Source organism: Peromyscus maniculatus, chromosome 1, assembly GCF_049852395.1.
Source record: "Peromyscus maniculatus bairdii isolate BWxNUB_F1_BW_parent chromosome 1, HU_Pman_BW_mat_3.1, whole genome shotgun sequence".
In the NCBI taxonomy this organism is placed as follows: domain Eukaryota; kingdom Metazoa; phylum Chordata; class Mammalia; order Rodentia; family Cricetidae; genus Peromyscus; species Peromyscus maniculatus.
Window position 1 is genome coordinate 200,037,519 of NC_134852.1, and position 23,335 is coordinate 200,060,853.

General features: G+C 50.9%; 1 protein-coding gene across 3 annotated transcripts in view; it reads right to left on the reverse strand.

The window, feature by feature from the left end:
* Window positions 1-17,998, reverse strand: part of Sh3pxd2a (SH3 and PX domains 2A) — a 211,997-nt gene extending 193,999 nt beyond the window's left edge. The window contains exon 1 of one of the 3 annotated variants that reach the window (XM_016001836.3): window positions 17,498-17,998. In XM_016001836.3, the coding sequence (XP_015857322.1) occupies window positions 17,498-17,569 (72 nt within the window). In that variant the 5' untranslated portion in view covers window positions 17,570-17,998. The remainder of the gene's footprint in view (window positions 1-17,497) is intronic. The other 2 variants (XM_006983313.4, XM_006983314.4) reach the window with 2 other exon arrangements.
* Between the last annotated feature and the right edge of the window lie 5,337 nt (window positions 17,999-23,335).

A 23,335-nucleotide genomic window follows, 5' to 3' on the forward strand; every position in this document is an offset into this window, starting at 1 on the left:
AAGCTAGAGGGCCAGACACCACACAAAAGACAGTCTGGCCCGGGGGCCGAGGCTCAGAGGTCTCTAGTCCCAGCTCCACCACTTACCATAGGAGATGTTGGCTGCCTTAGTTGGGTTCAGACACTAAGCCGTGGACCCAAATGCATGCTAACTCCCCTCCCCTATTACCTGCAAATATCCCCACAGGGATGACAACACTATCACCTTCCTGTGGCCATTCCCAGGTTCATCTGCATGGATGGTGCAAGCTTTTCTGGTCCGTGTTAACTGTACCTGTCGAGAAGAGCCCTCTTCGAGCCTTACAGTGTGGTGATATTATGTTCCCCAATATACTGTGCACCCCAATAAACTTATCTGGGGGTCAGAGAACAGAACAGCCACTATATTAAACAGGTTTATGCAGTGGTAGCACATTCCAGAGGCAGAGATCTGTCTGCATCTCTGTGAGTTCAAAGCCACACTGGAACCAGCCAGGCATGGTGACACACGCCTTTAATCCCAGAAAGTGATGGCAGGAAGCAGAAAGGTATATAAGGCGTGAGGACCAGGAACTAGAGTCTTTTTAAGCATTTTAGGCTTTTAGCAGCAGTTCAGCTGAGATCCATTCAGGTGAGGACTCAGAGGCTTCCAGTCTGAGGATTCGTGGAAACAAGATTAGCTGAGGAATTGGCCAAGTGAGGTTGGATGTAGCTTGTTCTGTCTCTGTGATCTTCCAGCTTTCACCCAATACCTGGCTCCGGGTTTGTTTTTACTAATAAGACCCTTTAAGATTTGTGTTACATTACAGCTGGCTAAGTGGTCATCACAAAGAGCTTCTTGCATGTTTTCATAATGTCAGTGATTCTCAGAGCAACCCTACAGGGAAGGCCCAGTCATCATGTACCTGATGAAACACAGTGGACAGGGCAAAGCACTGACTCACAGCCAGCCAGTGAGGAAAAGGGGCTGGCTTGAGTCAGTGCTCACAGTGACCCTCACCTGCTGTCACCCTCCCACTAGAACACGCCACAGGCTCCATCCAAGATGCCTGTCACAGACACCATGTGACCCTCTCAAGCGTTCTAAATATATCCCCATCAGGCTGGGGGTGGGAAGGTGGGCAACTCCCACCCGCGCGTCTCCTCAGAGATGGCAGGACCACGCCTCAGCACTCTCTTCCTCGTCTCATCTTCCCAACAATGCCATGCCTATAAGAGGCTCTGTTCTACCCCCTTTAAAGAGGGAAGGGAAGCACAGAGTGACTAAAGGACTTCCCCAAGACCACACAGCAGAAATGATTGAGGGTCCAAAGTCATAAATTCCTGTTCTCCGGTTCTCTCTGGAACATAATGTTATTCTCTTCCCCTGTCCAGCACAGAGCAGCAACCTCGGATGTTAAAAATCGAACCACACAGCCTTCTGTTCTAGAACAAAAACAAAAGCTGGTGTGTGTGTGTGTGTGTGTGTGTATGCGTGCATGTGTATGCACACACGCATGCACACACAGCCATGTGTGTAAAACTATGGCATGACATCCTTCAACAGAGATTTCATTAGCTACTTTTACAAAGGAAGCTGAAGTCAGTTACACTATCTGCTCAAGGTCATCAGGTAAGTAAGTGGCAAAGACAAGAGCTGAGTTGATACTTGACTCTGGACCCTGACGGTGCCGGCCTCATCCTAGGATAGAAATCGGTGGTGCCAGTGAGTGGCGGTCTGGCCAGTGCTTTGTAGTGCAAGGCTAACTGTTCCAAACCCAACGCTCCCGAACCCAAAGGAGGCAAGGCAAGAGCCCAAGGCTGTTGATGGACTGGCTGTCGCAATGGAGGAGCCAGCAACAGCTGCTGTTTATTTTGGGGCCCAAGGACTAGTTAAGACCTGTTGAGTTCCAAAGATAAACTGAGCAGGGTAGGATGTCAGCTGCCCTCTCCCAAGGAAAGCGCCCCAGCCGCCTGCTGGCCTTCCTCCTTAGGCCTTGGTGTCAAAAGTTTCTTGCTAGACACCCTAAATGGGCCTCCCCAGCAGGGTCCCCACCCTGACTTGTAAATGGCCCAGGAAGACAAGCTCACACAACAGAGCCACCCCCCTGCAGTGTGGAGTGCCTAGAACAAACGGTTTTTCCTGTCTGGGGAAGAGGGGCTGGCCTCCTGCGGCTTTGTCCTCCTCCTCCCCATGCCCTGAACCCCCCTCTTTCAAGTAGAGATCCACACACAGCCTACTTGGGCCACCACATGGCATGGCTGACTGGTAAGAGTCTCTGGCAAGCTAGGGAGCAAGAGCTGCCCAAGGATTCTGGTGTCCCTGCCAAGCTTCAGTCCTCACTCTACCTCTTCCTGGCTGGTGACCATGGCAAATCAATCTGTCCTTGCCTCTGGTCCCTTGGCGGCACAGCAAGGGCCATGCTGCTCTTTCCTCACGGGCCGTGGAAAGAGGTGGATGAGTCAGGTGCTTAGGGAAGCAAGGGTACACCAGACGGGCTGTCAGCGGCATCCGTATGTTTATTGCTTAGCCCCCGGACGACGGTTTCCCTGGCCATCACACGTGGTATTTGGGTTCTCAGGTTAGTCCATAATGGAGTTAATTAACAGAGACACCTGGTTATAATTCTATCTGCTCTCAGGAGAACAGATGTTTTGTGCGCTGATCTTCACTGACAGGGACAATGGGAGGGATGTGTATGTGGGTTTTGTTTTGTTTTGTTTTTTGTTTTTTTGTTTTTGTTTTTCGAGGGATGTGTGTTTTGACATCCAAACAAGCAGCTTCCACAGCTGTGGTAAAATAGGAGTGCGAGGAGAGCAAAGATTTCCATAGGGCGAAGCCTCCATCCACGGGTTCACCACACGGATCCAGGGCCCATCATGACCTGAGCCTCTGCAGGGATGAGAGGGATGTGAAGGATGCCAGGCGGCTGTGGTCCCTCACCAAACCCTCCTGCTCCCAGCTTCCACTGCAGCACCTCACACACAGTAGGTCTAAGATCAACTTTCAGCAGAGCTTCTCCCTGGAGAAGGCAATGCTTTTAGGTCCTGGGGGTCCCCCCATCCATGTCACTGCTGATGGAGACTGTGTCTGCACAGAGGGTCTTCCTAGGGGGGTCAGGATCAAACCCCCAAACAGTGTATGGCCAGACTGAGTCTTCTGCAAGTCCTCAGAAAGCCCCCAGGCAGAGGAGAGCCGGCTACCCTCAGGATGGGAGGGGCCGAGGCTCCATCCTGTTCTCTCACACACACCACGCTGCACACCCCAGCTTCCTTGCTGGCCCTTGGAAAGACCAGCTATAGTTCTACCTCTGGGTTTTAGCACTTGCTGGTCCCTCCCCGTCAACTACTGTCTCTCAAATACCCACATGCCTCACCAACGCGAGAAATCCACGGGAGTCTGCTTAACGGGTAAAAGGAATTTATTAGGAAAGAAACCCACTAAAATGGGAAATGGTCGCAGGGCCCGGGGAGGCTGTCCCACGCTGTTCTCCCCACCATCCAAGCCCACGTGGGAGAGAAGAGAACAGCACAGTGTGAGTCAGGTCTCCACGGTAACCCTGAGGCCACGCCCCAGGGGCAGGCACTTAAAGATTACAGGTAGAACAGATATTCATTACATTCATTCCCCCTTTTGTCTAAATGAGAAAGTTCTAACCTAATATAAAACTATACACAATAGGAACGATTATCAAGTATTGTCCAGGAGAGGGGAATTAAACAAAATAGAAATACAACCAACAAAAATGACATCAAGCAAGAAATATATATTAAATGTTCAGAAATGTCCAGACCATAGGTAAATGGCATGTTACAGAGATTACTCCAACAGCTGTCCTATCCTAAAGATTCTAACTTCAGTATCTAAAATGTTCTTAGCTAAGATATAAGAGGATTGTAACTATAACTATCTAGTCTTCAACCCCATCAAAGACCTGAGAAGGAAAATAATAATACCTGAGAAAACAGGAAAGGCAAGCAAGCAATTTCCAAAAAATTGAGAGAATAGACAGACAGCTGGCAGCCTGGACAGTCACCTAAAGTTTCTCAGCACTGCTGGGGCACCCATTTTGGCTACTGGCCTAGAAAATCTGACAGACCATTATCAGAAGAAGGGATTTTGAAAGACCATCTTATCCTGTCTTGGCAAGGTTCAGCAGCCACTTTTCCTTCTGTCTTGTTCATCCAGAAAGGACAGCGTTCATACTGTCAGCAGTCGATGCAGGGGCAGTTCTTTGCCCAGCAGGCCATTTTGTGCCAAGAAGACAACAAAGTTCCAAATGGAGTGTCTTAGAAGCCTACCATTCTCTCGGGAGTAGATTGGTGCTGCCCGGAGCAATTGTGTCTCACATCAACAGAATTCTAGGTTATCAAAACATTAAAATGCCATATTCTCTAGGTCTATGAAGTGTTTGAAGATTCTATGCATCTGACATGTGTTTCTGTAAATCTGGAAAAACTAACTAACATAACTATAGATATGACTATTATTTACCTAAATAACCTAAGGACTAAGGCTTCCCATTAACAAGGTAAATAATCTGTGGCAGATGTACAGTATAGGGACAATGACCTTTAAATTATGACCATATACAAAATATCCTAAACAGAGGTAGAACATACAGACAGTATGACAAACATAATTTTATATTTGTATCAATATAGAAAATATTTCAAATAGGAGTAGGAACATGTGTACAATATGACAATTATAATTTTAAATTTGTATCAATATACAAATTATCTTAAATAGGAATATAAAAATAGTTTACATTTGTATCAATATACAAGAATCCATATCAGTGCAAATTATCTAAGGCTGATAGTTTAATTAGTTTACTAGGTAAAACATATCCACTATACTCAATGCCTCAACTTTCAAGTCCTATTAAAAAAAAAAATCACCCCCACATAAGGCCATCCCTGCCTCTCTCAAATGTCACCCCCTGCCTCATAGGGCCATCCCCCCCCCCAAAAGCACAGCAAGCCTCCTTCCTCCCATCCAGACTTACCTGCATGCCTCACTCTCTCCAGTTTTCTCTGCAGTATTTATTCCCATCTAACATATAATTTATTTGTATCTATTTGGTTTGCATATGGTTTCCCTTCTCCCACCAGAAGGTCAAGTGCACTGGGCAAGGCTTCTTCCCCACCCTGCTGTGCTGCTCACAGGGCCTGGAGCAGAGCAAATATCCAAATACTGAAGAGAGAACGAGAGGCTGTGAGGCAGGTAGCTGCTGGCTGAAAGCTAAACAACCTAAGGTCATTCAAAAAAAAACAAAACTAAAACCTCATAGGAAATATTTAAAGATGTGAGGTCAGGGACGCTTCCAGAAGTAACAAAAACTAAACAAAATCATGAGGGATGATAATGATGGAGATAACAACAACTTATTGAACATCTGATCACCACACAGAACGGTGGTTCTCAACCTGTGGGCCGCTACCCCAGGGGAGACAAATGACCTTTCACACTGGCCACATATCAGATATCCTGCATAGCATATAGTTACATTATAATTCATAACAGTAGCAAAATTATAGTTATGAAGTAGCAATTAAAATAGTTTTATGGTTGGGAGTCACCACATCATGAGGAACTGGAGTAAGGGTCACAGCGTTAGGAAGGGTGAGAACTCCTGACAGAGAGCCACAAACATGAGGTAGGCATTATGATATTTTATCATCTTTGGCAGAAACAGAGACCCATGGAGTTAAAGAAAGGTAACCAAGCGATAGTCCAGGCCCACAGCTCATCACTGTTTCCAAGGCCAAGCCTGCGCCCACGTGGCAGAGGTCACCGACGCCCTACCTACATTCTCTTGTCCTCTCCCTCCCCTGCTGCTCCCAGGTCTCTGGAGGTTACTCTAGTTCCCACAGCCTAGATTTACCTGAGCAAGCATCAGAGTCAATGTCAGGGTCTTAAGCCGTGCCCTGGTCCCAACCACAACTCCATGATAGTTGTCATCTCAAAAGAGAGGACAGAGAGCCCCTGGCCGCGGGGACCCAAAAGCGGCTCTGGACAGTAAATAGAAATCGGAACTGTTTTGAAGCTTCTCTCAACGACCAGCTGCAGCCACCCTGTGTTATGGAGGGGCTCAGAGGAGGTCAGAAGGGTAGGTGAGCTACAGTGCCATCCATGACCCTGGGAATTCTGTCTGGGACCCATGGGATCCGTCCCTTGGGCTCTGGCTTCCTAGGAAGCTCTCAGAAGGGGCATCTTCAAAGCCATGGACAGCCACTGCAGGACATCGCTTTTCTCGTCACTCCACTCTTTAGGAGACCAGGACACCACTCTGCTCTGTACCCACCAGGGCCACACAGGAGGGAGATGCCCCTGGGAATACCCCAAGGAACAGCCACAAGGGCCAGGACAGAGTGCAGAGGGAGATGAGAAAGGGCACATTCTGCTGGTTTTCCCTGCTGTGGATGCTTCCAGCCTAGTGGGGGGGTTGGGGAGGTGTGGGAGGGGGATGACACACTCTCCCATAGCCGCCCATTGTCCAGGACTCTCCACCAACTGCTGTGGCACAGCAGAAAAGTCCCTTTTCCATTACTGCAGAGATTTGGATTTAAACCTGACTGCCACCACTTAACTACCAGGGACAGAAGCAAGCTGCCAAATGTCTCAACAATGGCCAGGGGCTCCTGGGCAAGAGAACCCTAGCCCAGCGGCTGCACGTGGTAGGGGCCCCCCTGTACGTGTTCTCTTGACTCAGTGCACCCACTTCCCAGGCCTGGGAGCGACCACCCTCAGAAACCACAGAGGGAAATGAAGCTGTTTTGCTCAGTTGCCAGTGAGATGACTAACATAAATAATGAATCCCGGCTTGAAAGCAAAGCTCAGACACTGTTCTGCAGTAGACTCTAACTACGCGGGAGAAGGATCAGAGGGCCAACACACTGAGGTTAAACTAGCAGAAACCTCTGGGCAGCCACCTCGGCATGCCCCAGCCTCCTCGGTAAGAGCTGGTGTCCCCTCCAAGAGCCAGTCTCGGTGCTGAAGGCACATCGGGGCCCCTGCCTGGGAGGTGGAATTCAGGAGAGAGCTTCCCTCTGGGAGCCTCAGAGCCAGCCTGTGCCAGGCAGCTAGGCCTCCTTCTCTGCTGTCACACGGAGAAATTCTCCCACACAGGCAAGTCCCTTAAAATAGCTTTTTGGGTTTCAGCCATCAGGAAACAGAGTAAAGCTGGATCAGAATCGGGCCTACCCTGAAAGTTTACAAAGGAGCAACTTCAAAGGACAGGGACAACCCTCTTCACACAGAACTCCTAGGTAGGCAAAAGTGGGAGGCAGGGTTCCCGACAATGGGCACAGAAGGATGGCATGTGGAGCAGCCTAAGTCCCCATGGCCCCTGGGGCAGCCCTGGAGAGGGCCCAAGTGTGTGAAGTACAGTGATGGTGTGGGACCAGGCGCTAGGGAAAGGGACGGACACTCCTGAAAATGTGCTTTACTGACAGCGTGACTCCAGGTCATTAGAACAGCAACGCTGAGGGCGGACCTGAGGCCACTGACTACAAGTTAGGAGCCTGGAGATGCCGGCACAAAAGACAGGGTAACTGCGCAGTCAATGGCGGTGATGTAGCACGGGTCAAAATCTCCTTCGGCTAAGGAGATTACTGGAGAATGAGGGTCCTCTACTAGGCACTGCCCAAGAAAGGACAAAGGTTCAAACCAGCCCCCAGCCCCTCAGTTCCTCACCCCACCTAGGATGCAAGTTCACCATCACCACCCCTTCCGCCCTGGAGCTGTGGTCAGATCTGATAAGAGAGGTCCATTTCCGCCAGGTCTGAAGGTCACCCATGTTTTAGGGATCCCGGCGATGGATCAGATGCCCTCACTCGCTTCGTGCACACCGCCGCCCGCCGAGCACACAAAGGAAAGGCCTCGGCCTCATCCCGTGCGTGCGTACCTCCGCCCAGGCTCCGGGAGGGTGGTTTCCTTACTGGACAAAGGGAAGTGACAGCCAGAGGCCACAGAAAGCCCAGTGGAGGGCCAGGGAGCACAGCTGTTTCCTCTTTGCTAACTCAGCCACCTGGGTGTCACTGCCTCCCTCAGGTGACAGCCCGAGGCATGGAAAGAGGCAAGCAGCCCCACAGGCTGTGTTCTAGAAGACCTCCTCACTGAGGGCCCAACTGTTCCCCGGACGGCTCTGGCATGAACCTTCTCAGGTGAGCCTGGCTGAGAAAGTCCCCAGGCATCTGGAAGAGGTCTTTTTGTCATGATACTGGCTGTGCCAAATTATGAAGATACAGCTTGGGAAGTCAGGGTGCCCCTCACACATTCTGAGGAGCTCATCTCTCATACCTGCCCCTTCCCTCTGTAAGACGGGCCCCCAAAGTCAGCAGCCATTTCTAGATAGGCAAGTGGACTTTTGAAAGGGGCAGGCGACGCATGCAAAGTCTCACAGTGTAAGAAGGCAAGCAGCCAGGCCTGGGAGTGAATGTCCTTGGGGTCATCCACTCTTTCTGGGGGTGAAACATGTCATCTGGATACTACACAGTCTCTGTGAGGACAGGTAGGTTTTGGAGCCCTGAGACCTAGTTCAGGGCTCCAGCTGGGACAGTTTATGTTCTCCGAGGTGTCTAGGGATTCCTGTGGGCTCTCTGAGCCGATACATCCTCTCTCAGCTGTACAGTGTGGATGCTGGCAGCAGCTTTACACCCGTGAGACTGTTTGGAGACTACCCCCCAGCACACACAAGTATGACACACACCACCATCGGCACCGAGGCTCAGGGAACAAGGAAGACAGGCAGAAAGACTGTTACTAAGAGATAAGGAGGAGTGACGTGCAATGCTCTCTTCTGATGTGTAGGGTCACGGCACTCATAGCAGATGGGGTGACCTGAGCAAGATAAACCAGTCAGCATTCCAACATGGATGGGGGTGGCGGGGCGCTCAGGAGATCCCATCCCCAGCTGAGATGCTATTGGCTGCTGATACCTGCTGGAGAAGTGAGAGTCAATTTTCTTAGGTGTGGCCCTTGGTAGGTTGCCCAAGCTCCAATGGGGGGCCATCATCCATGAATTAGTAATACTAATTAGACTCAATGAGTTATGGAAGAAACAAAGGAGGCCATGAGGTGTGGACACACACACACACACACACACACACACACACACACACACACACACACACTGGCAGGGAGTAGGGGAGGATGGAAGAGGGAAGGGGATTGATCACAATACACTGTCTACATGTAAGAAACTGTCAAAGAAGCAATTTCAAACTTTTTTTTAAAAAGAAAAGGAATTCTTTCTGATCACTGTCTGTTATTTCTGTTAGGACAATCCCCCGCATCAGGCTCCTGGAATACATCGGTTTATGGTAGGGATGAAATCACGGAAGAGGTAGTATGAGACGCTGTATAGACAACCGTGAGTTCTGAAGGGTGGATGGTCCAGCCCGACACTGGGACTTCAGAGACAATCTATCTGGGCTCCACCGAGTTATTCAGAATTCGGCCCAGACACTCTAAGGCAGGCCCTGTCTTTTCCTTGCCACCGGACAGTGTGGGTGGAAATTATTACCCTGAAATGCTGCTGCCTCTGCCCCGCCACCCCCACTGTTGAGACCCGGGCAGCCACAGCCCCAATCCTGGATGCCCAACCCCTGCTCCCCAAGAGCATGGGTGCAATAAACTTTTATGCGACAGTCTGATCACTAGGAGTAAAGGCTATAAACAAGAGAGGCTGGAGTCCAGCTAACTCAAAACCTCCAGAGTGGCCCTAGAAAAAGGCTTCCGTGCTGACCACGGCAGCAAGAGCAATCCCACAGCCAGCTGGCGTTCTTTCCCTCTCTCCCTCACTCTCTGTGAGAGCTTGTACATGCATGTTCATGCATGTGAATGCGGAGGTCAGAGGTCAACCTCCAGTGTTGTTTCTTAGACACCATCCACTTTTTAAAAAACTACATTTTATCGTGTATGTGTGTGTACACATCTCTCTGTGTGTTTGTGTGTGTGTACACCTCTCTTTCTCTGTGTGTGTACATATCTGTCTTTCTGTGTGTGTACACATCTGTGTTTGTGTGTGTACACATCTCTGTGTGTGTACACATCTCTCTGTTTGTGTGTGTACACATCTGTGTGTGTACACATTTTTCTGTGTTTGTGTGTGTACACATCTCTTTCTGTGTGTTTGTGTGTATACACATCTCTCTCTCTCTCTCTCTCTCTCTCTCTCTCTGTGTGTGTACATGCACATATGCACATGTGCACAGGTACAATAAGTCAAGAGACAACTTGCAGGAAATCAGTTTTTCCTTCCACCATGTGGGTCCCAGGAATTAAAATTAGGCTGTCAGAATTGGCAATAGGCATCTTGACCTGCTGAGCCCACTCCTTTAAGGCCCAGTCTATTACTGTCTTCAAAAAACTGCCAAGTTGCCGGGCGGTGGTGGCGCACGCCTTTAATCCCAGCACTTGGGAGGCAGAGGCAGGCGGATCTTTGTGAGTTTGAGGCCAGCCTGGTCTATAGAGCGAGATCCAGGAAAGGCACAAAGCTACACAGAGAAACCCTGCCTTGAAAAACCAAAAAAAAAAAAAAAAAAAAAAAAAAAACTGCCAAGTTGGCTAGACTAGTTGAGGAGCAAACCCCGAAGACCCTGTGTCTCTACCTCCCCCCCACTCCCCGACCCCCGAAGCACTTGGCTGAAATTTAACTCTTTCTTTTTGTTCTTTTTTTTTTTTTTAACATGTTGGTTCTGGGGGTGAATTCAGGTCTTGGTGCTTACACTTTCCTCACGCTCTCCCCTCCCCTCTGCAGCCAGTTCTGAGCCCCTCACCCCAGTGACCATCTGCTCACTCCCATCCCTTGGGAGAAGAGCAAGGTTCTGAGGTGGCTGCCTGTGGAGCTCTGAATCCCCGTGGCTGCCATCTGAGGACCGTGGCCCTGGCCGTCATCATCTGCTCTTTCTCCTTCTCGGCCACGTTCATCTCAAGCTCTGTGCAAACTCCCCTGCAGGTTCCACCAGCGAGGTATAGCTGTCCCCTCCCCTGGACAGTGTCTTCCTGCAGTTCCATCTTGGTTCCTGTCTATCCCAGCCCATCCTCACCGTTCCCAAGTCCCACCATGAAGGCTGCCTCCTCCATCCACCTGCCTCCCTTGGAAACTCCAGTTCATGGAGAGTTCTTCCTGCTCCGAGCAACTCGGGACTGAATTAGTTTGGCGGATACTAATCTTGTATTTCAGATATGCAGGCACTGTTCTGGGGCCTTTATAAGGACAAACTCATTTAATTTTCACTAGAACCATGGAACTAGGTCCTATTTCCACTTACACATTTTCATTATTTGCAGATGTGGAAACTGAGGTACAAACACTAGTAACCTATTCCATATGGTGTGGCTGTGAGTCTCAGCCCTTGAGTGCTCTTCTCCTTCAGAACATTCTGCCTGGATTTGCTTGTCATCTCCCTGACTCAGCTCTGATGGAGAATCAAGTGGCAGCTGACCAGCTTGTTAGGGGCCAAGGTAAGACTCACAGCCCTGCCACACAATTACCCTGAGTGAGAATCCCAAGAGCATGTAACTTCCATTTCCACATCTATAAAACAGGAACAAAGCCACCCTCACCCCCCCCCACACACACACACACACACACTGGTGTTGTAAGTCATGGCACCGCACCAGGCCTGGCCCTAACAGGTCTTCAGGTCAGTTCCTACCCTGACTTCTGTGCTCTGCAAGGTCCTGGCTGGACTCTGGTCAGCCCTGTGTACACAGCAGGGCTTAGTCCCTGATGCTACTATGGAGACTTGCCTGAGGTCATCTGAGGCCTCTCAGTGGCCTGCCCCTGACTAGTCCAAGCCCCTGACTCTCTCCATGCACCTGCCTGCCTACAGCTCACGTCCCTACAGAGAACAGCAGCCCTACCAGGCAGAAGGTAACTTGCCCTCTGGGGAATCAGCCTGTCCAAACACTGACCACCCTGTTGGAAGCTTCCATTATTTTTGGCAATTGTCAGGGCAGAGAACATCATTGGCCCTCACTCAGAACCTACTTCCAAAGCCAGAGTCCCCACCTCGTTTCCCACACACACCCCTTGTCCTTCCTGTCCCCGAGGTTTCTGCCCCAACCCATAATCCCTTTCCTGGATTCTCAGCAGTCAAGATGAGTAAGTGTGACTACCGTATGTATAACTCTATTATTTGTTTTATTTTCTTTAATTAGGAGGCAAAAGAGAACAGAGTTGCCCGTTAGACTTTTCTGGCCAAGAAACTGGTCAGTGACTCAGGCTGAGGAAATTAGAAGGCAATTTCCAGGGATGGCTATGCAAGCCCTAAGTCAGAAGTTCCCCCAGCACTCGGCTAATTCACAGCCCCCACTTCCCATTAACTCAGCTGGCCCCAGAATAGCTCTCTGGAAAAAGCAATAGCTGGTGCTCATATTTCTGAAGCTGGACCCAGTCTCACTTGACATCAAATAGGTTTATTTTTCCCTTCCCTTCCCTTCCCTTCCCCTCTGCCTGCCACCACACACAGTGACTCCAACCCCGGTTTGCCCCCCTCACACTCCACTCCGTGCGAAGCCATGAGAAATGGCTGGCTCTGCTCCCTGTCCCAACGGTCTTGAAGGATGTGGTTGGTTGTTCCGTCAACGGGGAGCCTCATCAGCCCCGTGAATCACCCCTAGGTCACTTCCCTCTACAGAGAAGAAATGGTTCCCATTTGCACACGTGTGTGTGTGTGTGTGTGTGTAAGAGACTCACACTCCCAGAATCAGGAAGATGGGGAGCAGGCAGTGCTGACCTCTGGTGCTGATCTGGCTAGGATCCTCCTTGTCCTGTCCCTACCTGGAGCAACCTCTCTTTTCTCCCAGCCCACATGCTTTCTCTTCTCCGCATATCAGGAATCTATCAGTAGGGCCCAGTGCTCAGCCAGGATCCCCTCCAGGTCTGAACAGCTGCTCCCTGTTTACTGGTGTCCTGTATGCTGGGTGCTTTCCACCCAGCTTTCCATGGGGCAAACAGCCCAATAGACTCTGAACAGCTGGGCCTTCCTTTCGGCCCAGCCTTCTTTTCTCTCAGCTTCACCCATGGGTCCTAGATGCACTTCAGTGCTTTGGTGATGAGAAACGTCCTCAAAGTACTGTGAGGTTACAGGTGAGGACACTGAGCCCAGAGTCACTGGCTGGACAGTTAGGAAGTGCCGGAGGCAGTATTTGAACCCCCTATGTCCAATATCACTTCTTCCATAATGCAAACCCTAAGAAAGGCTCTTGCACTTCTCACTCCTGTGGGGCTGGAGCCATAATCTCAGGGCTTAGAGAATAAAAACGAAGAGCTGAGACATGAATGAGTTTGGTGCCAATTCCTAAAAACACAGCTCCGGGACCAAACCCAAAACCTACGATGATATAAATGCGGGGAGAATGTGCTATTTTCATAGGCTCACCCTTCATTCATCTTCCCAGGAGGCACTGGAGACAGATACTCTTCTCCCAGGGACCTCTCCCTCCACGACCAGTCAAACCCAGTTTCACGGCACAGGATGAACACCCTCCCCAGAAGGGAGGCCCTCTAATGCTACCCTGCACCACTCTGTCATACAGGCCTGAGCCTGGACTCACTAACGGCAGGCACCCCGTCTTGGGGCTTCTCCTTGGGAGGTAAACTAACCTGTGTTTACCTAGATCTGACTGAAGCTCAGTGGGGGTTCCAAGCAACTAGCTAATTTCACCGAGCTTTGGCCAATCCATCTGTAATAAGGATCAAAGCCGCCCGCGCGCGCGCGCACACACACACACACACACACACACACACACGCACACACACACGGTAGAGTAGATGAACCATCATGCTCCCAGGGGAGCATGCCTGTTAGCGCTGGGCACCATGGAAGGTAACTGCTGACACTGCTGTTCCTTCCATTCCCTAGAGTCCTGTGGAGGATCAGAGCATTCACGACTGGTATTTGTCTGAAATAAACACTCACGAAAGGAAACCACTGTGAAAGCAGGACACCTCCCAAATCTAAACAGACATAATGCCTCCTTGGCTTTGGGTAAACAAGCTTCTCTCCACCACCATATGGCTCTAAACACACCTATACACACCCGTGAGTGCAAAGAATTCTGTCCTTCTGAACTCACATCCCTGTCAGAAGACTCTCCCATGCAGGCAGCTGTGGCCCGCAACTGGTATCTGCAGGGCCATCTTACAGAGTCTGAAGCCAAAGCCAGTTTACCTAAGGTCTCCTGAGGAACAGCTCATGAGCACTAGGACAGGAGCCCAGCTCCCAGACAGGCAGGCTGACTTCAGCAGCAGCAGCTGCTGCTCACCCTTCCCAGCCCCACCCCAGGCAGGGGCTGGCCGAGAGGAAGGAAGCCAGGGGCTGGCTGCACCGTGCACACGATGGAAGATGAGGCTATTTGTCTGCCTTTCGTAAACAGATCCAACGCACCAGATGCCCCCCACCTCTGCAGCTCCCCCCTCCTTGTGGCAATGCGCACACCCTCTGCCAGGTGTCCTGAAAGAACCTTTGCATGGGTTTCCAGGGTCCTGGAGACAGTGCTGCTGCTCCTCCTGCATGGGCCTGAAGTCTCCCTGGTCATCAAGCTCCGTCCGGTTAACCTGTGCACCCATAAAACCTCTGCTCTGCAATTCACCAAAGCACAGGCTCAGCACTCACCCTCAGTGCAGGGAGGCTGGAAGGAGACACGATTCTCCAGTGTAGAATTTACGAGGACATAGGTGACTTGAGTGCAATTTCTCCTGCCAACTTACCAGCCAGAGGAGCCTTATCCAGAACATCTGCCCTTCCACTGTGGGGTTTCTACTATACAAGGGTCAAAAAGGGAGGTGATCGCCCCGGAGCCCTACCGGACTCCTTCAACATTGGGCACCCCTGTGTCAGGCACCAGTGCCCCAAGAGTGTAGTGTTGTCTCTGTCCTCCTCGTCAACTTCAACCAGACTCCGGGTGCCTTCAGGGAACAAAGTTCACTCCACAGGCTTGAGGTTGTGACTAGCTACCCGGTAAGTAACCCGCCTGGTTCTCCGTTCCCTCATCTGTAAGTAAAGGGTTGTGCCGGATGAGCTGTCTGCCCCAGCCAGCTCCACAATGCCATGACATACAACACACTCCTTTCATTGTTTCTAGAACTGTGTGTGTGATCCCATCTGCAGGTGACATCACTCTCTGCCCCAAGAATCACATCATCCATTCTTACAGGGAAGTGGAGATGACCCCGGAAACACTCTGTCTGTAGAAAGGGAGGAAATGATCATTTCAAGGGAAGGAGACAGGACTTCTTTTGTATTTTCCACACAGAACACTTTATTATCAGCCTTAAAGCGCCAAGTCTCCCTTCCTCTCAGTCAGACCGTTAATAGCTAGTTTTCGAACTTTCTTAGTCAGACTCTCACCAACAGTTAGCTACTATTTGATGAGTGCTTAGTACCCAGAACTGGGCTAAGTACTGCACATGGATGATGTCATTTAGTTCTCCCAACAGCCCGAGGAAGTAACACTATTATTATCCTCACTTTGAAAGTGAGGAAATTAGAGCTGGAGAGATGGCTCAGCGGTTCCAAGCCCCGGCAGCTCTTCCGGGGGACCCTGGTTCAATTTCCAGCACCCACAGGGCAGCTCACAACTGTCTAAACTCCAGATCCAAGGGATCCTGGCTCTTTGCAGGTACTTCAGGCAAGTGGTGCACAGACACACACATGCAAGCAAAACACTCGTACACATAAAATAGTTTAAATTGCTTTTCAAAACAGGGAAACTGAGGTCCATGAAGTCTTAAAGAATGTGCACAGTGCTGCACAGCTTGCCAGTGGGTGAGCCAGCCTTTTAAGGAGATCCCACAGTAGCCTGCCCGGCCTCTCTATACCGCCAATAGCAGGTCTTGGTCCCCTTAGCTGCTTCTTTGTTGTCAGTGTGTGGGACATTGCAATCTCGGGCATAGCTGCTCAGAGCTAAAATGTGATGTTTCCTGTAAAATCCAGAGCTGGAAAAGCACCTGCTGGGGTCTCAGGGCAGAGACTGCAACTGCTGAAGGCTGGAAAAGAGAATCTTTCAAACAGCACACAGTGCACCCAAAAAATGAGGTCAGGAAGGTTGGCGCCATTCTTAACCCTGGAGCAGGGTGACCAGCAGGTGACCCAAGGAAACCCCAAATGTTTTCTTGTTTTCGTAGGACTGGGGGTAGAAATGCCTCACACTTTCAGGTCCAGGGCTCTCCTACTGAGCCACCTCCTCGGCCCCTCAAGGAGCTCTTGGTTTGGTTTGGTTTTTGTAATGGCAGTAGACGCTTTCAACACCAGATGACATGGCTGTGTGTCAGGGGATGTCCCCCACAGATCCACCACCCTGTCGGATCACTCTTACCTTCTTCCCAACCTGAGTCCAGCCCCACTAGTCAACTGTAGAGAACCCCGTCTTCAGGTCTGCTGGGATCCAGGCAGAAAGAGTAGCCCGGGGTTGGCATTACACCACAAACCCAGCCTCCTTCCAATGGGGAAATAAAAGGCACTTCAGAGACCAACGTGCAATCTAGGGCAGCGACCAACAGCCTGTTTTAATTGTTAAAATGAATGCTCTGGGCGTTCTAAATGTTCCTTTAAATGCCTGATTTGCAAAGAGGAGGCTGCCCCACTGTCCCTGTCTTCTGTGACTTGGGTACTGTACTGGCACTCTCTTCTATCTCAAGTGCAGGAGCAGAGCTCAGCAAGGCATCCTCGGGCAGCAAGGACAGTGTTTACTTCCAAAGGTGTGAAGGATTGGAAGACAGGACCGGCTGAGATGAAAGGGGACTGTCACACACCCTGAAACCCAGCCGGTCAACCGTAGCCTCTTCTCATTAAGTTTGGGTAAGGAAGGGGGAGGGGCGGCGGGGCAGTCAACCGTGCCTCGGAGACCACAGACCACATTTGCTTACTCGTGTCTGGAGACAGAGCATCACTTACGAGGAAATGACCCCGGCGAAGGGTCACGTCCAGAGGAGGGATAAAAGGAAAAGCCACAGTTCTCCTCACACCACGGGATACAATAGTTTTAAGACGGAAATCAAAGCTCGGAGCGAAGAGTGGAGGGGGCAGGGGGCCAAAAGCTTCCTCTGTCCCCAGAACCCAGCCGGTGCAGGCAGAGCAGCAAACGTGGAAGGCAGAAAGCGAAGCGTGGGTCGCCGGTCAAAGCAACTAAAAGCATCCCGGGCCGAGCGAGCGAGCGTGAGCGCCCCGCGCCCCTAGGGAGCGCGGCGAAAATGCTCTTTCCCAAAGGAACTGCTCCGCAAGAGGCTGACGAAAGCTTCCCCCACCATCCATCCAAGCGGCGGGCGGACACATGACTTCACCGTTGTAACAGACAAGGGCAGCCACTTGCCAATTGCAATGCCAAAAAAAGAAACCCGGGACACGGGAGTGGAGGAAGGACAGAAAAGGTTTCCCTAGAGATCGCAGCCCTGCGAACAGACTCTGGAGCCGAGGGCGGGCCCTGGGGTCACGAATCTCTGGGACTTAATAGTAAGAAGAGGCCAGGGGCCACCTCCGGCCCTGGCCAGCCCCACACCGGGGTTAGTGGGAGCAGTACTCACATAGTGCTTGGAGGGGCTCCTCCGCTTCTCCACGTCCACCACGGTGGCATCTTGCACGCAGTAGGCGAGCATCTTCCCCACAAAGCGAGTGGCGCCCCCCAGCGGCGTCACCTTCTCATCCCGGCCGGGTTCCAGCTCCTTCTCCGGTTGCCCGGGTCCCCGCGGCTACGCGCCACCCCTGCCCCACGCGCCGTCCGCCGCCCGGGCTCCCGGCGCCCACAGCAGCGGCTCCCGGGCATGCGACTGTCCTGGAGGGCACGAGGGCTCCGTGCGCCCCAGGCGGCTCCCGTGGGCCTGCCGCGCGCGCCCCTTCCCTCCCGCGCCGCCGCGCTCCGCTCGCCTGCCCGCTCTCTCTGCCGCCCGATGGGGCCGGCGGGAACTGGCGGCGCAGAGGAGGGTGGGGGTGTGTCCCGCCGGCGAGGGCACGGGGCGGGGGCCGGGTCTGCTGTCAGCGCGCCGGGGAGGGGCCGCCGGCGCCCCTGGGCCGCGCTCGGGCTCCTGGGGGCTCGGCGCTGGCGGACGCTGTGGGCGCAGGAGGCGGAGGCGGGGCGGGCAGGGAAGGGGAGGGAGGGGAAGGGAGGGGAGCGCGGCAAGGGGAAGCGCGGGGAGGGGCTCCGGGCCGGGGGAGGGGCTCGGGCGGACGGCGAGGGGCTGCAGCCCTGCGAGGCCTGGAAGGGCTACTCTGCTCAGCACCCAAGCTCAAGGTAGCGTTGGAGCGAGGAGGCTCAGGGCAAGTGAGCCCAGGGCGCCCCCATCCTGACTTTCCGTCTCCCAGAGGATCTGTGGTCACCTTTCTGTCCCTTGTACCACTGCCGTCTCCCCAGATCTCTTGAAGGAAAAGTAGTTTATTACCGGCCTGTTACAGCCCACAGCTCCAAGAGGAGACCGGGAAGAACCTGCATTAAATCTTTCAAACTAGCCTTCCTTTGATGAACCACCTGCCCCCCTGCAGGTCACCACGGGTGAATTCTCCCCGGAAATGGGATCTATTGATCGGCTGCTGCCTCCATCATCGATCAGGGCCTGTGTAACTAACCTGTGACATCATTTCCCAATGGCAAGGTTACAAACACCACTTTAGTCTTAAGTCCGGGCTCCCCTGGGACTCTCCCAGGGCTGGCGACGAGGAAGGGAGCACACAATGGTGGGAAAAATCCACTGTGTTGGGGGCCAGATCTTCATTAGCTCCAGGCTCTGGCTTCCTCACTATCCCTCCCTCTGCATGGGAAAGCCCGCTTTCCGAGTCGTTTGCCCATCTCTGTCTGGTCTTGGAGCACAATTTTATTTAATTCAACATACCCCCCCCATCGATTTCATCATTTTTTTTCCATTCTACTTTCAAATATTTAAAAGAGTAGGTGTTTTCATAACAAATCCAATTGTTTCACAATACAGTAATGTTTTGTGCCTGGGGACCAATGGGAGGCATCAGAAATGAGGGCGAAGGATTTTGTGACTTTAAAATTTGCCTTGTCAGAAGCTCCCGGGCCATTCTGAGACTTCCTTCAGCATTTGCTTGGCGAAAAGTACCCAGCATAATCCAGGCTGAGGAGGGACATAAAGATACTGAACCACTGCACCTGAAAGAACTGAAGACAGATTCAGGATGGAGCCAGGAAGGTGATTCATGGGGTAAGAGCACTTGTTGAATTTACGGAGGACCTGGGTTCTGTTCCCAGCATCCACTCAATGGCTCACAACCCTCTATAACTCCAGTTCCAGGGGATCAGATGCCCTCTTCTGACCTCCTTCAGCAGGCAACGTGGTGCACATACATACATGCAGGCAAAACACTTAAACAAAACTTTAACTTTTTCTTTTCTTTTTAATTGTAAAAGAGCGCTGGCCGAGCAAGCATGACTAGCAGAGTTCAGAGCCCCAGTACTAATGTAAAAGCCAGGTGTGGGCTCGAGCCTGTGACCCTAGCACTATATGGGACAGATTGCAGGGGCTTGCAGGCCAGCCAGCCTAGTCACAGAAACAGTAAGTTCCAGGTTCCAGGATCAGTGAGAGATCCTGTCTCAAGGGAATAAGGTAGGGAGTGGATATCAGCCATCTTCCTCTGGCCTGTGAGTGTATTGCACACGGGCACACACATGCAAGTGAACATGAACACATACACTCACAAAACAGATGGGAGCAGGAGTCTTGGCACCAGGCGCAGCCGTCTCCATCTCAGAGACAGTGGTGAAAAATCCTTGTTGGTGCTGGTGGGAGGCTAGAAGAAGGCGCTCCCTGGACAGGGTGTTTGGTTAGTGGGGAATGGCAGAGCTGAGTCTGTCCTCCTGAACAAGGCTTGTTCTCCAAAGCTTCACCCAGAGTAGATGCGCAGCCCTGAGCCACGGAAGGTGGGAGGATGTCAGCCCCGCCCCAAGTCTGCTTTGATACCGTGTCAAGGCAGCCTGAGCTTCAGGATGAGCTGCTCCGCAGAAGCTCGCCCGCCCGTCTTCCTCTATGGCTGGCCCGGCTTCTAGATGTGCTAATTAATCCTGATAAACCTCTCGTGAGGGAAGGTGTTTGGCTGTGGTAGGGAAAATGGAGGGCCAGGCTCAGTTGCTGTGGCCCGCCTTGAGAACCAGAGCAGTTAGTTCAGTCCAAACTGCATCTGTTTGTTCCCACCCAGACTGCTGCTCCTGGGCCCCCACTGCACTGAACAGAATACCAACCGCAAGAAGGCTTGGGAGCCATGGTGGTCAGTGCTGCCACTGTCCTAGCCACTTAGTGCTTACCTGCCTGTTGACAGCCTTTGCCTGCCTAAGAAACTCCAGACAACCTGACATCTCTCAGACTGGGGTCTTAGACATACACACTCCGTTCCTCCTTTTGTTTCTGAATTATCTCGATTAGAAAAAAAACAAAACTGAACATCTCTTCTCATCCCCAACACAAGAATGTCAAGATGGCAGAGGCTGAGGGAGAAAAGATCTTTAAGTGTGAAGTGGGGCAGGCTGCACTTCCTACTTCCTTCCACTAGCGTTCCCAGAATTCCTTTCTGCTTACCTCCGGGTTTACTGCGTGTCTCCTGGGTAACTGACACTCCCTCTGACATAATAGAATTCAGCAGCAATTGACTTGTAGACAGGGACAGTGTCTGATGCATGGTAGGTACACAGGTTTTTTCTGGGTTGGAAATGTCAGTTCAAAGATAGTGCTGGAGGTGAGATTAAACCCCAATTTTGTCACTGCCTGGGGGACCAGCACAGGGCTCCAAGGGAAATCCACACTCAGTACATACTAGACTTCTCTCTCAGGGGGAGGGGAGGGTGGGATGTAGGGGAAAAAGACACACTCTTGATGGTTTCCCTTTTTATTCTCTATTCTTTCATGTTCTTTCTGTGCTCTTTCATTGTTGGTTGAAGAAAAAAGTCACTCCAAGATGAAATTTTAAGGCCCATGTGACAGCAGGAAGGTCCAGCCTCTTAGGATGGACTGAACTGGACTGGACCCTAAGCATCCATACAAAGGCATATTTATGGATTGTTACACAAAGAATTTCCTCATACCAAGGTCCCTAATCTTAATTTACATGTCTTACCGAAGGAGAGCATCACATGCCTCCATGACTCTAGTTCTTCATTGTGTATCGTGTGCAATCCACAATAATACAAGAGCCTCAGGTGTGCCTGAGGCGTCTTGTGACCAAAGTCATGGGATGGCTGCAAAGCCCCTTCAGCAAAACTGTCTTCCACAAAGAATTCTTCAAGGTCAAAGTACTTCTAAAAAACAGCTGTTCATTCTAAGATCTACCCCACACAGTGATTCTGCTAAATTCCTACAGAGTATGGATAAAAACAGGGTTTTTTGATCTCCTTTACATGAGTAAAAACAAAGTCACCCTAATAACCCATATACATTTATATCTAAGTACCTTGTTACATATTAACAGAACATGAGCAAGCAGAAAGCATTTTTTCATAGCCAACTCCTTTGTTGGCAGGCGAAAGCAACAGCAAACATGTAAAGGCACAGCAGAAGCAAAAGACATTCCGGAGTCTGTGGTCTGGGTGGGGGTTGCCTAACCAGGAGTCACCCACTGGGGTTGCCTCTTGGTGGACTGACACTTGAACTTCAATTGCCACCTGCTGCTCCTCTGACATGGTCTCCATCAGTCACCTCCACCTGCAAACCCTGTGGGTGAGTCCAACCCAAGAATACTATGTGAGCTCAAATGAGAAACTACAGACATAAAAATGAAAAAAGAAAAAGTTGGGTATTTAAAAAAAAAATGGGAAGAGTGCCTAAAATAAAGATGCGAACTGATACCTCAAAACTTGATTTTTCAAAAACAGAAATTTGTATGATTTGGTTCTAATGTGTATAAAGAAAGAATTTTCTAGCTGGAAGAGATCATTCATCTAATTTTGGAGAGGCAAACTGAGGCCAAAAGAAACTAAGCAAGTTTCCTAGTGCTAAGATCTAGCTAGTCCTAGACCAACTGGCTCCCTGTCTCCAGGTGCCTATTCACAGACACAAGGAGTTCATCTGCAGAGCACACTGAGCACACGTCCTAACACCTATAGAGTCCTTTACTGCCAATACGCCACTTCTACAAGCACCAGAAATTGCCCAGATAACAGGGACTGTGCATGCTGCATGGTCCTCCATGCAAGGCCCATTCCACCTCCCTCCACTCAACCCCCACCTCCAGACTGTTCAGGCTGCCTAAAAAAAGACGACCTACAGGAAAGCATAGAAAATTAAGCCCTAGGTAAAGGCAAAGTATTATTCCTTCTTCATACTTAGGAATGTTATGGTAGTTCCTAATCATTCTTGGTCTCTGTCTTAGTTAGGGTGTTTTTGTTTTTGTTTTTTAAGTTAGAATTTTTATTGCTGTGAAGGGACACTATGACCACAGCAACTCTTATAAAGGAGATTGGGGTGGCAGCTTACAGGTTCAGAGGTTCAGCCATTATCATCATGGTGGGGAGCATGGTGGCGTGCAGGCAGACGTGGTGCTGGAATAGCAGCTCAGAGTATACATCATGCAGGCAACAGGAAGTCCACTGAGACATTAGGTGGTATCCTGAGCATAGGAAACCTCAAAGCCCACCCCACAGTGACGCACTTCCTCCAACAAAGCCACACCTCCTACTAGTGCCGCTCCCTGTGAGATTATGTGTAGCCAGAGTTTTCCTGCCTTGCCCACAGTCAGGACAAATCTCTCTCACCCGCCAGTCCCACAGCCGCTCAGACCCAACCAAGTAAACTCAGAGACTTATATTGCTTACAAACTGTATGGCCGTGGCAGGCTTCTTGCTAACTGTTCTTACAGCTTAAATTAATCCATTTCCACAAATCTATACCTTGTCACATGGCTCATGGCTTACCAGCATCTTCACATGCAGCTTGTTCTGGCGGGGGCTGGCAGTGTCTCTGACTCAGCCTTCCACTTCACAGAATTCTTCTCCTCCTTGTCCCACCTATACTTCCTCCTGCCTGACTACTGGCCAATCAGTGTTTCATTTACTAACCAATCAGAGCAACACATTTGCCATACAGAACATCCCACAGCATTTAGAACATCCCACAGCAATTATGGGAACCAATCACATTCAAACTACCAGCCTCTAACCATGTATTGTGCACTGCTTACTCAGCCTTTACTATACTGAACCTCATTTACACCCTGTTCTATTATTCAGCTTTCCTGTGCTTAGGCTGGACCTTCTAATCTGGTAAGAAGCCCACAAAGCTCTTACAAACAAACAAGCCTGGTAGTGGTGGCGCAAGCCTTTAATCCCAGCACTCAGGAGGCAGAGGCAGGCGGATCTCCAGGTTCAAGGCCAGCCTGATCTAAGAGTGAGTTCCAGGACAGCCAGGACTACACACAGAAACTCA